The 13,722-nt window shown below is 32.4% G+C and overlaps 2 protein-coding genes across 3 annotated transcripts; one reads left to right on the forward strand and one right to left on the reverse strand.

Moving 5' to 3' along the window:
* The first annotated feature begins 393 nt into the window (after positions 1 to 393).
* Positions 394 to 2,182, forward strand: LOC116343910 (seipin-like). Its single transcript, XM_031772226.1, has 3 exons — positions 394 to 911; positions 982 to 1,469; positions 1,538 to 2,182. The coding sequence occupies exons 1-3, from the start codon at positions 637 to 639 to the stop codon at positions 1,849 to 1,851; spliced, it is 1,077 nt and encodes a 358-aa protein (XP_031628086.1). The 5' UTR covers positions 394 to 636; the 3' UTR covers positions 1,852 to 2,182.
* Positions 2,091 to 10,277, reverse strand: LOC116343911 (homeobox protein otx5-B-like). Of its 2 annotated transcripts, none has more exons than XM_031772228.1 (9): positions 10,155 to 10,277; positions 7,612 to 7,686; positions 4,881 to 5,035; positions 3,803 to 3,954; positions 3,120 to 3,243; positions 2,967 to 3,048; positions 2,789 to 2,885; positions 2,507 to 2,713; positions 2,091 to 2,333 (listed from the first exon to the last, which is right to left on the reverse strand). In XM_031772228.1, the coding sequence occupies exons 2-9, from the start codon at positions 7,635 to 7,637 to the stop codon at positions 2,247 to 2,249; spliced, it is 930 nt and encodes a 309-aa protein (XP_031628088.1). In that variant the 5' UTR covers positions 7,638 to 7,686; positions 10,155 to 10,277; the 3' UTR covers positions 2,091 to 2,246. The 2 variants fall into 2 exon arrangements, with proteins under 2 accessions (XP_031628088.1, XP_031628089.1); XM_031772229.1 differs by having other exon boundaries at positions 10,179 to 10,232.
* Positions 10,278 to 13,722: the final 3,445 nt, after the last annotated feature.

The following is a 13,722-nucleotide window of genomic DNA, read 5'->3' on the forward strand; positions in this document are numbered from 1 at the left end:
AAAAAATCGAAATCTTTTCAGTATTTTTAATAATTTTCAAATCATTTAGTAATTTGAATAATACAAAATCGGTTATCAATTTTCGAATTTCAAACGGTTGTCCATTTTCGAAACACCGAGAGTTATACTTTTCGTATTTAAATGTATGAATTTAAATCATGTAAAGATCGACAAGTACAATTGTATATTTTTTTATAAATTGAAAGTGATAGCTTATCGTAGTTTCTGGTCAGTTGTTGTAAGTTTCATTCTTGAATGCGCGATTGCTCTTTATAAACAAAATACCAAAAAGTGAGGTTATGTCATATTTCGAAGTGTCATCTGAAACGATTGAAAATTGGATACATTGTCAACCAACGAATGTACCAAATAAAAACAAAACTTGAAAAATATTATGCTCAATTTCGGTGTGTAAAAAAATTGAAATTAAAATAAATTTGTTGACAAAGTCTTGCTTTAGTTGACGTAAATAAGGACTTTGATCTCATATAACTCAATTCCAAATATAAATTAGTTAGTGTTATTGTATCAATTTTGTCGATTCAATAACAAATGTGAAATTCAAATGTTTTGAATTTTCTTTGTGAACATCAACCGTTTTTGAAATAAATAAGAATTTAGCTATTGTAATTAAGAATGGGTTTAATTACAATGATTTTGATGATGCCATTTGAGATGATGCGTGGTTACTTTGTTCAGCCAGTACTGGATCGAATGCAGCACACCTACGATGACTATCGAAATCGCACAACACAAGGAGTGATTTCAGCTAGCGAAGTGATGATTAAATTGGCAATTCTTGCATTGGCTGCTGCTGTTATCATTTGGATGGCTGTTTTTATGTACATTGCATTTTATTACACATATTTACCAATCATCGCTCATACACGTCCAGTTCACATGCAATTCAAGTAAGTAAAAAAGTTTATTTTCCCATTTTATCCAATAAAAATTAAAATCTTATATAAAAATATGTTTCAGGCCATGTGATGAAATCATTGGACCATGTTCGTTTCCGCAGGCTCATGTTCTTTTAACAAAGAAACAGCAATTGCTCATGGTCGGTCAACCGTATCGTATATCAATAAACATAAATATGCCGGAAAGCGAACAAAATTTACGGCTGGGAATGTTTATGGTGTGTGCTGAAATGCGCGATAAAGGAAATCAAATGCGGAATCACGCATGTCGTTCGACCATGCTTCATTACCGGTCAGATTTGGCGCGTACAATATCAACTTTGGTGATGAGTCCGCTGATTATATTTGGTTTCAAAGAGGAAATACAACAAATCGCAGTTGAAGTGTTTTCAAGCTACGAAGATGATCAAGAAAATCCAGTTACAGATGTTTTCGTGGAAATTCAATCGAAGCAAATTCAATTCTATTCGGTTACACTACATATAACTGCACATTTTTCTGGTCTACGGTATATTATGTTTCATTGGCCAATACTCTCTGCTTCAATAGGTATTATCTCACTGCATTTATTATCGATTTAGATGTACAACATTAATTCTAATGCAATCTGTTTTTAGGAATTGGCGTAAATCTCTTTTTCATCATGACAATCAGTTTATTGAGCTGGTATCATTGGTATTGGACGAATTCAGTGTGGATGGAGCAAACACGTGAAAACCTTCGCCAACGATCTGAAGAGAGTCGTCGAAAGCGTGCCGAACTTATTTCGCGCAGCATCGAGGAGAAAATATTCCCAGACGATGAGGAAATAAGTATTCTTGAAGAGAAACCAATACAAAGATCAATAGACGATGACAGTGACATTGAAGAGTTCGAATCCGGCTGGAGCGAAAGTACTGAAATTAAATCCATTGAAACTACTTCCAATTAAATGCACAAACTTGGCAGTAAGAAAATGGCCCATTGATTAGCGTATCCATGAGAATAATTTAGTGTATGCTGCAGGCTGTGCCATATTATGGTATTTCCATACTGCAATCAAATATTGCATTCAATTGGCAAAAATAAAATGCCAAATTATAGCAGATAAGATAGAAGTACTTAAATTGGTAATATACCAAACAAAACAATTTTTTATTAATTTTTTTTCTGTATTAATTTATGGTGTGATCGTTGTCATTCTTCTTTTGAATTGTTTATTTTTTATACAATTTACACATTTTTTTGATATAAAATACAAATATTTTGGTATTCGATATGTATTCACCGATTTTTTTTTGTCATTCTTTTACATCAGTTACTTATAGTAATTATAATCATTTCAGCTTATTTTCGTTGAGCATCCCAGTTGGGATTGTTATAAAACCAATTTTCTTCACGCTTCATCCAGGTACTTTCCAGTGCATTTTCATGCTGAAAGAAAAATGTTTATTTTTTGTTTAATATTTTCTTAAGTATTCAAGGCATTCAAAACTGCTGTATCTATAAAATTATAATGAAACCAAAAACATACTTTTAAATGTATGAAATTGAATATAGAATATTTGAAAATAAAATAAACCTAAAAAATCGAAATAGAGACTCACCAGTTGTTGTTGCATGTTCGAACCCAAGTAATCTAGGTTCGAATAGTAACCGGAAAAGTTCTGGTAAGAATTCGGAGCGGATGATACACTAGCGGCTTGATTCCACGATCTACTATCTAAACATCCCGTGGATGTCGTATTTTCCAGCATTGTGGGCGACCAAATGGAATTTCCACTGTTGTTACTTGAAGACAGAGCCGATAAATTCTATAAAAAATGTACGTAACAATGTATTAAAATAGAAGTTTCAAAATACAATTGATTACTCTCGAAATGACCCACCGTATGTGATGGTGTTGTGAAAATATTTTGAGTCATTTTAAAATAATTGGGCGAATCAAGTAAACTTGGTGCGGATGTTGTCGGTGAATTGATTGGACTTTGAATGAAAAAATTAATTAAATTTTTTACTCGTCTTTTTTATAAATAATTTTAAATTCGCTCCAATATTCATGTTTACCTATTTGTGGCACAATTTGAAATGTTCGTTGTTGGTTTTGCTTTCATTTTGGTCATCGGTACAGTTCGAATTTTCCCGATGCCTACGGAGGAAAAGGTAGATTTTGGAATAATTTATTAATTAATATACCAATTTAAGTGTTGGATTAATTACCAGATGCTGCCGTTGTTGTTGTTGTGGCCGATTGTGTGTTCGAAGTGGTTGAAGAGCTGGTTTGTTGTTGTTGATTTTGCTTTTGAATTTGGCGACATTTTGCTCGACGGTTCTTAAACCAAACCTTGAGATAAGTTGAGACAATATTTAAATCGTGTATGCATGTTTAATATTATGGTAAATGATGAAATTAATCTAATTTATGAGAGCGACACGAATTATATGTATATCTGAATAACGAATATTTTAATGAAATTATGAAATAGCTACTATCTAGACTGCAGCACGCACAGCTGCACACTCTTATAAAAAAAACTACACAACATGTGCGAATCACAAAATTTATTCGTTCGTAATATAAATGAAAGTCAGTCGCTAAAAGATTTACACACTCGTGTCCGCTTACTCATTATTATGAAAGGTCACGTTTTTTGGTACGTGATCATGAATTTTTTTCCAGGACTCAATGTCTGTAGCAAAGTCTGTTCGTATTTCGAACAAAAAACATTTCATTGTATTTTTTTTACTACTTTTTTTTTTGTTATTGTGATTTTATGGAAAATATTTCAACCAAGAAGAAAGACAGCGAGAAATCAATATTTATAAGTAAGTTTGGACACTTAATCACAAATAAAGTGAAAAAAAGGCACTAAAAATAGAAATGAATAAAATTTATTACTTACTTGAACTCTAGACTCTGGCAAATTAATTTTGAGAGCGACTTCCTCGCGCATAAAAATATCCGGGTAACGTGTTTTGTGAAACAATGTTTCCAATAGATCGAGCTGTTGCCGAGTAAAAGTTGTGCGTTCACGTCGTTGCTTCCTCTGATTTGCTACGAATCATAGTAACGAATATTTGTGGTAATCTTTATATTTAATTGGTGTCCTTTGTACAGAACGCCTTTTCAATTTTATTTATTTCAATTCATGATTTTTTTTTAATAACTATATTTGCGCATATTTTTTTTGTTCAATCGTAAAAGAATAAATAAATACCACGAAATGCATTTTCTCTTCTAACATAATTGTACTGTCTGATTTTTTCGCCATTAAAGTAAGAATCCATTATCAAAATAAGAATTACTCTTCATAAAAAAACCTCTCAATGCTGACTGCTACTGTTTACAGCAGTGTTTTATGTGAGTATTAAGTTTTTTTTTGTAAAACTACCCAAATCGTTTAATTTAACACACGTGCCTTTTATTATTGTTTATTTGGTGGTGTGCTTGTGTGTGTATACGAGTGCAAATAAGTGGGGCTTTGGCACAATAACTCTATCGACCGCAAGCAAGCAAATGTTTAATGCACTAAAAATGTTCTGAATTTATCAACAAACGCCGAAAACATTAACCAATTCGCTTAAGCAGCAAAACACTTGCCGCGTGTAATTTCATGATGAGTTTGGAATGCATGCCGTCCATCGTCACAAACAACACCAGCTATTCATTGTAATCGTCTCAACGACGCGCTTGTTGCTGGGGGCATTACTAATGCCAAAGCAAACAACTGCAGGGCATTTTTTGCATATGTAAACAACACTACTAATTGGGATGGCACTGATGCTTCATAAAATCGACAAATACACACTGAAACAATTATCTACTCATTCGCATCGTGTTTTGTGCCAATAAATCATTTTCACATTTGATTTTTTATTTATTTCTGATTTTTCAACAATCGAATATATTGGAATTTTGTATCTGTAGTATGTGCAAAACAACATTTGCAAAATAATAAAAGAAAAGTATTTGTTACATACTTGCGGCTGAATATCCCATTGAATGTAGAGGATCGACAGCCATTAGATATGGCGATGTTTTGAGGTAAGGCATACTTGAAAATGGTGCTGTTGTATTGACTGATGCGGCCGCTGCTGCTGCAAAGGTTGAAAAGCCTAAATCGTCCGGTGAACACCTGAAAACAAAAGAAATGAAATAATATACTTTTTAAATACAAGAAATCGACTGTTGGTCGAACTAAATGTTTTTTTATTGGTAATTGGTGTACTCTACGTGTGCACACATTCAATACTTTTCTGAACAAAGAATTTATCTTTGGAAAAAAAAACAACAATCTTTTCCATACGCACGCACACAAATGATACATATGTTAATAGCGGCCGATAGGCAAAAGCATTAGTCCAAATCATTTAGCTTATAAATGTGTGCCTGAGCTAGCGTTTGCTTCATAAGTACGTGTATCGGCGGGTGATTAATTTCTATGGAAATGCTCGAAATGTGTTTAACAGAGGAAACGGCGAACGTTACCAAAATAAGTCATCCACTCGGCTGAGAGTTGAAGAGAAAGGTAATCCTTTGGCAAGGAAGTAATCTGTACGCAATTTCACTAGCAACCGAATTGAAATGCCTCCCTCGTTGATTGCTTATCTTTTTTCTGTATATCGTTTCATTATCATAAGCGATCATTTCGACAATGCGAACAGCAAAAACATTTATTCATTTAATTAAGGTAAAATTGGAAGCGATTTGATAGTCATTATCTTAATGAGGTTGAAACATTTCGCAAGCATGCAAAGATTGTTCTATATAATGATTTTGCACAGTCGGTCTTTCGAGTTGTAATGTTTCCATGGAATTGAAACTACAAAAGGAGTAAAGTGCTCAATTCACTCGAAAAATTACAATAAAAAAATCTACTTTACCCATAATATAATAAACGAAGCTATGACAATAAATCGCTTTACCACTAGAATATACGATGTACAAAATAGAGTAAATGAAGGGGAATAAATGAGAATAAAAACATCAAAACAAATTGAATAAAAGTAAAATTTTGTTACTTTTTTTTTCGTTTGTGAATGAGGCGGCAAAATGTTGTGAGCGTAGGTGAAATCAAAACCATCGATGTAACATGCTATTTTCAAAGGAAATACCACAATCATCAATATAGAACGCTATCGTTAGCATTAATTTGATGCACTCATTTATTTTCCCATGAATTTTGTTATCTTAAATTTGTAATCATTTTATGCTTGTTAAATGTTTTTCATTATCATTATTTTCGGTTATAATTCAGCGCATCCACTCTAGTTGGATAAATTGAATAGCTGCGGTAAAGTAAGATCACTATAGTGTACGGTGCCGTTTGTATGACAGATGTGCACCAAAACATCAAACAAAAACGGGCAGTCGGATTGAAAAGGGTGTATCAGAGACTAGAAAAAAAAGCATTTGGCATATGCTTTAATTAGCTGGTGATTATATATACATGCATGCGCTGGGTACATACATGCACAATGAAATACACACACATATTTTGCATGGTGGCTGCAAGCAAGCGCATTTAAATTGTTTATTTTCAACTTGCACGTTTGATTTTATCGTATAACGTGCTAAACGCGTGATCTTTGCGCCAATGAAAAAAAGGGCTGTCATGAATATAAAATAGCAAAATCTCATCACGTGGCATTTAATCGGCACGGTGAGTAATGTGATTTTAAAATACATTTTATTTGTGTTAAAATGATGGTTAATTTTATTTCATTATTTCAATTTTGAAAAATCATACTAAAACAGTTAATTTTATCTTTTTTCCGTGCGAAGTATTGTATCATCGACAGGTACGACAATTGTCGTTTCGATCATGGTAAAGAAAATCGAGTGAAAAGTGTAAATCTCTTAGTTTTCATAAACAGGAAAAAATAAATGTGAGACACAAACACAATTAACCATTCATTGATTTGACTCCACGAATCGTTTAAATCACCAAACCACAGACAAGAAATGTTACTCACACATTTTTTTGTTATTTTAAATCCCAATTTAATACGTTTATAAGAACTTTATGGTTGGCGTTAGAAAAATCAGAAAAATTTTTAAATCGCCTTAAAACTCACTTCCGAAACTATAAAACATGAAAAGAAATTCTCGATGAAAAATTTGATCACAACAATAAATAACAAATAAAGTAATCACTTTTACAATATGGTCAATATGTTTGTTGTTTGGTTCCGCGATGCATTTTCGTTTGAAAAAAAATATTTAGATACATAGATGCGACTAATTCTTATTGGCATTTTCAATCTATTGCTTAATTTTATTTCTTTTCCAAGACGACATTTAAATGGCTTAACTTTGACATTTTATTTTTCTTTGTCATTGTCGCCAGCATTATTGTTATGATTATTTTATGCTCATGAATGCATTTATTTATCATCAGAATTTTTATATCATACGTTGTTCTACCGTCGATGTTATTTTTTTAAAATATTTTCAGAATTTGAGTTTCCAATTTCATTTCTTTTAATGAAGATTTTTGAGTTTTCTTACATTTTTAAATGCCTAAAAGAATATTCGGGCGGACAGTCCAAAAGCAATTCATTGATAGAAATGAAAAATGTGATAAAATGGAAGAATGTTCATTGAAAGACCAGAAAGAAGGCGGTGATGCTTATGTATTTTGAATCCAATATTTATGGAAAATGATATACCTTTTTGAGAAAAATAAAGAAAATGTTACATAAAACTTACCCAGATCCGAGAGTATTACCCCACATTTTAAAGGCAAATGAATTTGAGTTCAGGCGGCCAAACGATTATCATATACTGGAAAAGAACAATTATTTATCTTCAATAAAAAAAACTATTATTTATTTGGGGTCTATGGCAAGAATAATATAGCGCGGGTCTGTACTACAGACTCTGTAGTCAATTGTTTTTATATTTCAACTTTGCATTCGCAATACTTTCTTCAGAAGAAGAAATCGACAAATGGTTGAACAAACATTCATTTCCATTTTATAAAATAACGAAAAAGTGTCCAAATGTGCAACGTCTATGAAATATTAAAAATTTCCGGTATGATGTTCATCCATTCGCAAAGTGTGTGTAGAAAAAGTACATCGCATATAAAAAGGTAAATAATCGCCAAATGATGACAGTTTAAATTATGGATTTAAGCACATTAATTAGAATTAACGAGAATTAAATGAATGTTCTATTGGCGAAAAGCCCAATCATAGCACCAAAAACAGATTTCATTCTTAGTTTCACCTTTTTCATAATTCACAATCAGAAATCTGGTGTGGCTACTGCAGCCGCAAAAAAACGATTTCTACCATTTGTATTTGAGAAAACATCATGTAGTTGTTTGTATCAAATTCGTAAATTTGAATACAAACCGCTTTGAATTGAATTAGTAAACAATAATTTGCGTCTTAAAGGCTAAATTATGAGTTCATCGCATAGGAGTTTGTGATGTAAGACGTGTAAAACGAGCAAGATGAGAGAGAGAGAGAGAGAAAACGGGTGTGATGTGAATTAACACAGGTTTGGTGTGTGTGGCCGCGGAATTAAAAACTCATTTCAATATATATTTATTATTGAGCTCAGAACGTTGAATTGAAAATATACGAGCTTTGTTGCACGCAAATGGCTAATTACACTTGATTACACCGATTTACGAAGTCGAACTAGTTCAAAATGGTGCACACAACAAACGGAAACGAAAAAGGTGTTGACACCTTTGATCGATGATTTCTTTTTTCAGCTTAGTGAGGGGTTTTTTTAGCAATCATTTTAAACGAGCAATGAAATAATGCCACATTTTCTAATTATACAAAATACCGACAGTAGTACTAGCCAATTGCAATTCCAACGTATGGGAATTTGACTAAGCGAACTATAAGTAATTATGAACAAATCGATTATTGACCGAGATACATTCATTTCAATGAGAATTGATCATGGTTTTTTTTCTCAGAGAAATTAATCATTTTCTGCAACATTCAGCAAACTTTGAATAAATAATAATAGTATTAATTGCAAAGTGAATGTACGGTTATGCTTTTTCGGAGTTTTATGAAATTATCATTTTCTTTCTCTTGTCACTTCTATTGATTTCTTTTTTCAGTTTTATGTGAAAATCGGTAATTGCAAACACATAGTAAAGAATTATGCAAACTTGTTGTATTACTTTCCTTGAAATTTAGCATCTGTTGCTAAACTCAATTGATCCTGAAGTGGTAACTGATATTCCAATAATGAGCATTTTTTGCTCATTACATACAATTGACACTATGTGCACATTTTGACTATATTGAAAGAAATAAATGGCATTTTCAATAAAGAGAGGCGGCTTGAACTTCAAATGAAAATTGAAAGGGGTTGTTGAAGTTATTATTGTTTTTCCTTTCAGAGTCAAAAGAGCAATATCACATTTCGCATTTGTACCATTTTTTTTTCTTCTGCTGAGACTGCTTGAGAGTCTCATTGAAAATCTGCATACGAGGCTTTAATATGTTTAAGTATTTGATATATATTTTACCACATGTGGTTGAAATTGTGTGTATAATGGGTCTCTTCTCCCTCTTCAGTCAAAATTAGAAAAATCACTGTGGTGAAAGTAATCGAGAGGCGTTGGTTTCATTGCATGCGGTATTTTTATTGGATTTTTGAAGAATGAAAATAAACAGTTGCTTCGTTGAAATTCTCGTCTTTAAGCTAGTGATTTTTTTCTTTCTTATAACAGGTGCTTTAAAAATTTTATCGGGATTTTTTGGATTAATATCTCGATAGCACACCATTTGTTCACTTATTTTCAGTTGTTGATGTACATTTTTCTTCAAATGTTTCATTGATATTTTTCACCATTCATCAATTCAATCAAATAATTTTCAGCTCAAACGAATAGGTTTTTCTACCCCAAACGAATTGCTTGATTATATGGAATATAACACGAGTTGTTTGAAACTAACGACGGCAATATATCGATTTTCCATGAGTTTATTTAGTTCATTGTCACTAATTTGAATAGAAAAAAAATGCACACAGAGACTCATCAATTGACACTTAACAACGACAAATTTAATTAACTTTTTTGAATCCAATCAATAAACAGGATCAAGCCAACATTCACATGAAAAAGCGCGTGCAAAACCAGAGCCAACACATGCACACACTTTAACGATGGCTCCCAGTAAAAATAAAATGCAAATGTAGATGTACCAAGTGGCTGTAGTAAATAGGCCAAAAAACGTATCAATAATATTTAAGTATAATTAAATTCACTAAACTTGAAACGATAGTTTTGCTCGTACATCATCTGGAAAATGCGTTGTGTGTGTTGTGTCTAATGGGTTTGCTGTACGAACAAGATGCTTTCGTAAACACTTCCAATTCAAAAACTTATTCGCCGATGTGCGATATTTTCTGAATAAACAAATTGAAAATGGCAATAACAAGGACTAACAGGTGAAACATTACGAAGCACACGTACACTCACGCAAACAAGCTCGGCTGTTTTCGTGCCGCTGTAAATATGTATTATTGACAACAACAAAAAAAAATTTTTTATATGAAGAACGCTTTTTCTGTGAGCACGCAATACATACACATATTTTCATCTTGAATTATTGTGGAAAAAACGGTTCTGCTGCCGCGCATTTTTCCCATACCAAGAGAAACGCATTTCACAAACTTATTTTGCCCAGATGACTATATACAAGTCATACACACAACTTTTTACTACACAACACATATATAGTCATGGTAATAAGAGTATGGAGGAAAAAGCACCGCACTGAAAATAGCAACCGAATATATACCAATTGGAGATGATGACGATGATGATGATGATGATGATGATCAAGATGACACCCAATGATGATAACGATGACAACAATGATGGTGAGCTCTCCTGTTTTCCTACTCGTTCTTTTTCTCTCTGTCACTCCTGCGGCATACCTTTACATACACACCAATTTCGGTTATGTACAGTGTACAGTGTACACTTATCGTTTCTTGCAGCTGACATTCTCTGCCAATGAAGCCATCTCAAAATATTGTATGGCTCATATATAAAATTCACATTTTCCTACAAATTGTACATAACGCTACATTTATGGTACTAGATTTTCAACATAGTACTGCTGCGTATCAACAAAAAAAAAACATTTATAATTATTAATTATACATCGCAAGTCGGCTGGTTGTGCAAAATACATATGTAAGATTTTTTTTGCATGCAATGAATTTCTTTTTGAACATAATCGCAGAGCATAGAATTGCTGAAATGAGTACAAAAAATCACGAATTTCTAAAAGTGAGTGTAAAAATAGAAAAATCTTCAATTAATCTTAGTAAAAAGAAACGATATGACTGGACCTCAATAGACGCTCAAAAATCGAAGAAATAAATAATATGCCGATGGGGCGATTTTTTCGCGCTTCAACTGAATAGATGTAATTAAAATCTTAACCTTCTCCGAAAAATGTTTGAGTTTCATTACTAAAATCATCAAAAATAACCACCGTATTTATCTTGATGCGTGTGGTGACGAAAACTTTTAACTGTAGTTACATGTGATGGCCATTAGGCTTTGTTCTACTTGGTAAGGGGGTTTGTTTTGTGAGTTTTTGTGTTCTCTGTTTTTTTTTTTACTTTGTCCATATATGAAAGCGATGTTGATTGAGAAAAGTTGGTTTGCTATTAAGAGAAAAATTGATTTTTTTCGCACAACCATTTTCTTCAAAATAAAAAAAAACGACTCGCAATTTATATGGGAGAGTGCCAGTCAAAAATGGAAATGTTCGTTTTTCGTCGGTGGTTCAACAGCCTAAAGGAGCTCTTTTATATACATCAAAATAAGGATGAATCGAAAAACATGCTCACATGCACACCGCAGAATGTGTAGATAGCCAAAGCTGATGAGTGAGTCGTGCGCACAACCAATGTGTGGATCATCGTTACTCCAAAAAAGAACACCCGACAACAACATACAGTCGTATTCCTCTAACCAACAAACAACGAATAGTAGAGAATGGCACATGGCACTCATGAACTCCACCTATTCAAAAGGCGTTTCTGTATGTTTATCCAATCGATTTTTGAATCGTGTCGACATATTTTTCTCTCTTCATTTTCTTTCTCTATCCATTTGTTTGTTCAACACATTTTTATGTATGCTAGCGTGCTTTTTACGTGCAAAGGCTTCGTATGAGTCACACATACAAATTGACGGCTATACTAATATTTTGTTTTTGTTTCCTTTTTTTATTCAAAAATAAGCGTTAGTGTTTTAACGCTGTTTCAAAAACACAGCTACATATTTACACAATTCACAAACTTTTTGGTGAAAATATGTACAGGTTCAAAGTGAATGGCATTTGGTTCGGGACTAGAAACCGAAATTAATAAATGAAAAGCATTAGAATGTTGAATATTCAACTAAGCGACGAATATTGTTTGCATTTTAAATGATGCAAACAGAATGAAAACACGATTTTCCTATAAATTAGTTATTGATACAATTTCCGCTCAATGATGCCCGATTGTAATGAAAACCATTTTCAAGTGTCTTGTCATAGAGCATTTTTTTCGTTGCTTCGCCTATTGAACCACAATGTTTATTCAATGTAATCGTTCAAGTGAAGATTTTTCCAATAAACCCGTAATATTAAATTCATACTGCTGCGATTGGCATTCTGTCAACAAATATTTGTAAAATCATTCATAGTGTCTTCGTGACTTGGTTTTGATTTGCAGTTCAGTCAATATATGAGAAAAATGCTGTTGAATGGCAATCAGTGAACAGCAGCTCTTCTTTATTATGAATGATTTTACAATATAAAACATATATTCGGGTATATGTCAACATTTCCGCCAGTTATTTTTATGAATCGACTAAAACACATTAAAAAATTATCAGAATATAAAAATAGCTTATTTAATTAAGCATTTTTTACGTTTGATGATTTTTTACGCCCCATCTTATATGTTCAACATATTTAATGCTTTTGAACTTGTTTTAAAACCCAATTAATTGTTTCGGATTTGGTTTTTTTGCATGCTGATAAAAATAAAAATAAAATGCGAGCGAAACATTAATCGATAAAAAAATTAATGAATTAATTACCATTCGTTTCAATCTTATAACATTTTTTAAAAATTTCATCATTTTTCAAAAATAGATATACTAGTAAATTTAAGTCTGAAAGAGAGAGAGAGAGAGAGAGAGAGAGAGAGAGAGAGGAGTATTGACTGTTGACGTTAATTTTAGAAAACGAATAATAAGAATGTTACTTGGACGATTTTCTTTGACATAAATCAAGTGACATACGGAGATTAGCTTGAATGTGCGTCTAAATAGTTCATATGACCGTTTATAAAATAAATTTGGAGGAAATCTTGTTTAATCACCTTAAATTTTGTACATTTCAACCCATGTGGTCTTTCCTCTGCATTTCGATTTCCTACTTCACTTTATTGTGACTACTATTGATTCGTCTGTGAAAAAAATACACTCAGACGGAAATAAAAAAGTTGACCATTTCCGATAAATCACAAATATTAATAAAATGAAAGGACAACGATGCGATTAAATACACGAGGGTGCGTTTTTTTAAGCATCATCGAGTCAAAGTATCCATAAAAAATGACAACGCCACAGGACCACCAAGCGCTTAAATTCATTTAGAAAATCACTTCCGTCTTAATACGGATTTTTTTCTAGTGATACCAGTCGCTGAATCGCTGTGTAAAAGCATCATCACCTCTAAAGGTTCCAATCAAAACTAACTCAATCCATCTGTCTCATATTAATTCAATGATTAATTCCATAAATTTTTCATCAAATTTATAATA

Source organism: Contarinia nasturtii, unplaced genomic scaffold, assembly GCF_009176525.2.
Source record: "Contarinia nasturtii isolate CC-2019 unplaced genomic scaffold, AAFC_CNas_1.1 Cnas_scaffold_1037, whole genome shotgun sequence".
NCBI lineage: Eukaryota > Metazoa > Arthropoda > Insecta > Diptera > Cecidomyiidae > Contarinia > Contarinia nasturtii.

What these genes read in the sequence shown, in the direction of transcription:
- LOC116343910 (XM_031772226.1), top strand. Translation starts at nt 637, where the DNA reads ATGGGTTTAATTACAATGATTTTGATGATGCCATTTGAGATGATGCGT. An exon ending in CCAGTTCACATGCAATTCAA is followed by an intron (nt 912 to 981) that starts GTAAGTAAAAAA and finishes AATATGTTTCAG; the next exon opens with GCCATGTGATGAAATCATTG. An exon ending in AATACTCTCTGCTTCAATAG is followed by an intron (nt 1,470 to 1,537) that starts GTATTATCTCAC and finishes ATCTGTTTTTAG; the next exon opens with GAATTGGCGTAAATCTCTTT.
- LOC116343911 (XM_031772228.1), bottom strand. Translation starts at nt 7,637, where the DNA reads ATGTGGGGTAATACTCTCGGATCTGG. An exon ending in TGCCAGAGTCTAGAGTTCAA is followed by an intron (nt 3,244 to 3,802) that starts GTAAGTAATAAA and finishes ACTTATCTCAAG; the next exon opens with GTTTGGTTTAAGAACCGTCG. An exon ending in CGAACATGCAACAACAACTG is followed by an intron (nt 2,334 to 2,506) that starts GTGAGTCTCTAT and finishes TTTTTCTTTCAG; the next exon opens with CATGAAAATGCACTGGAAAG.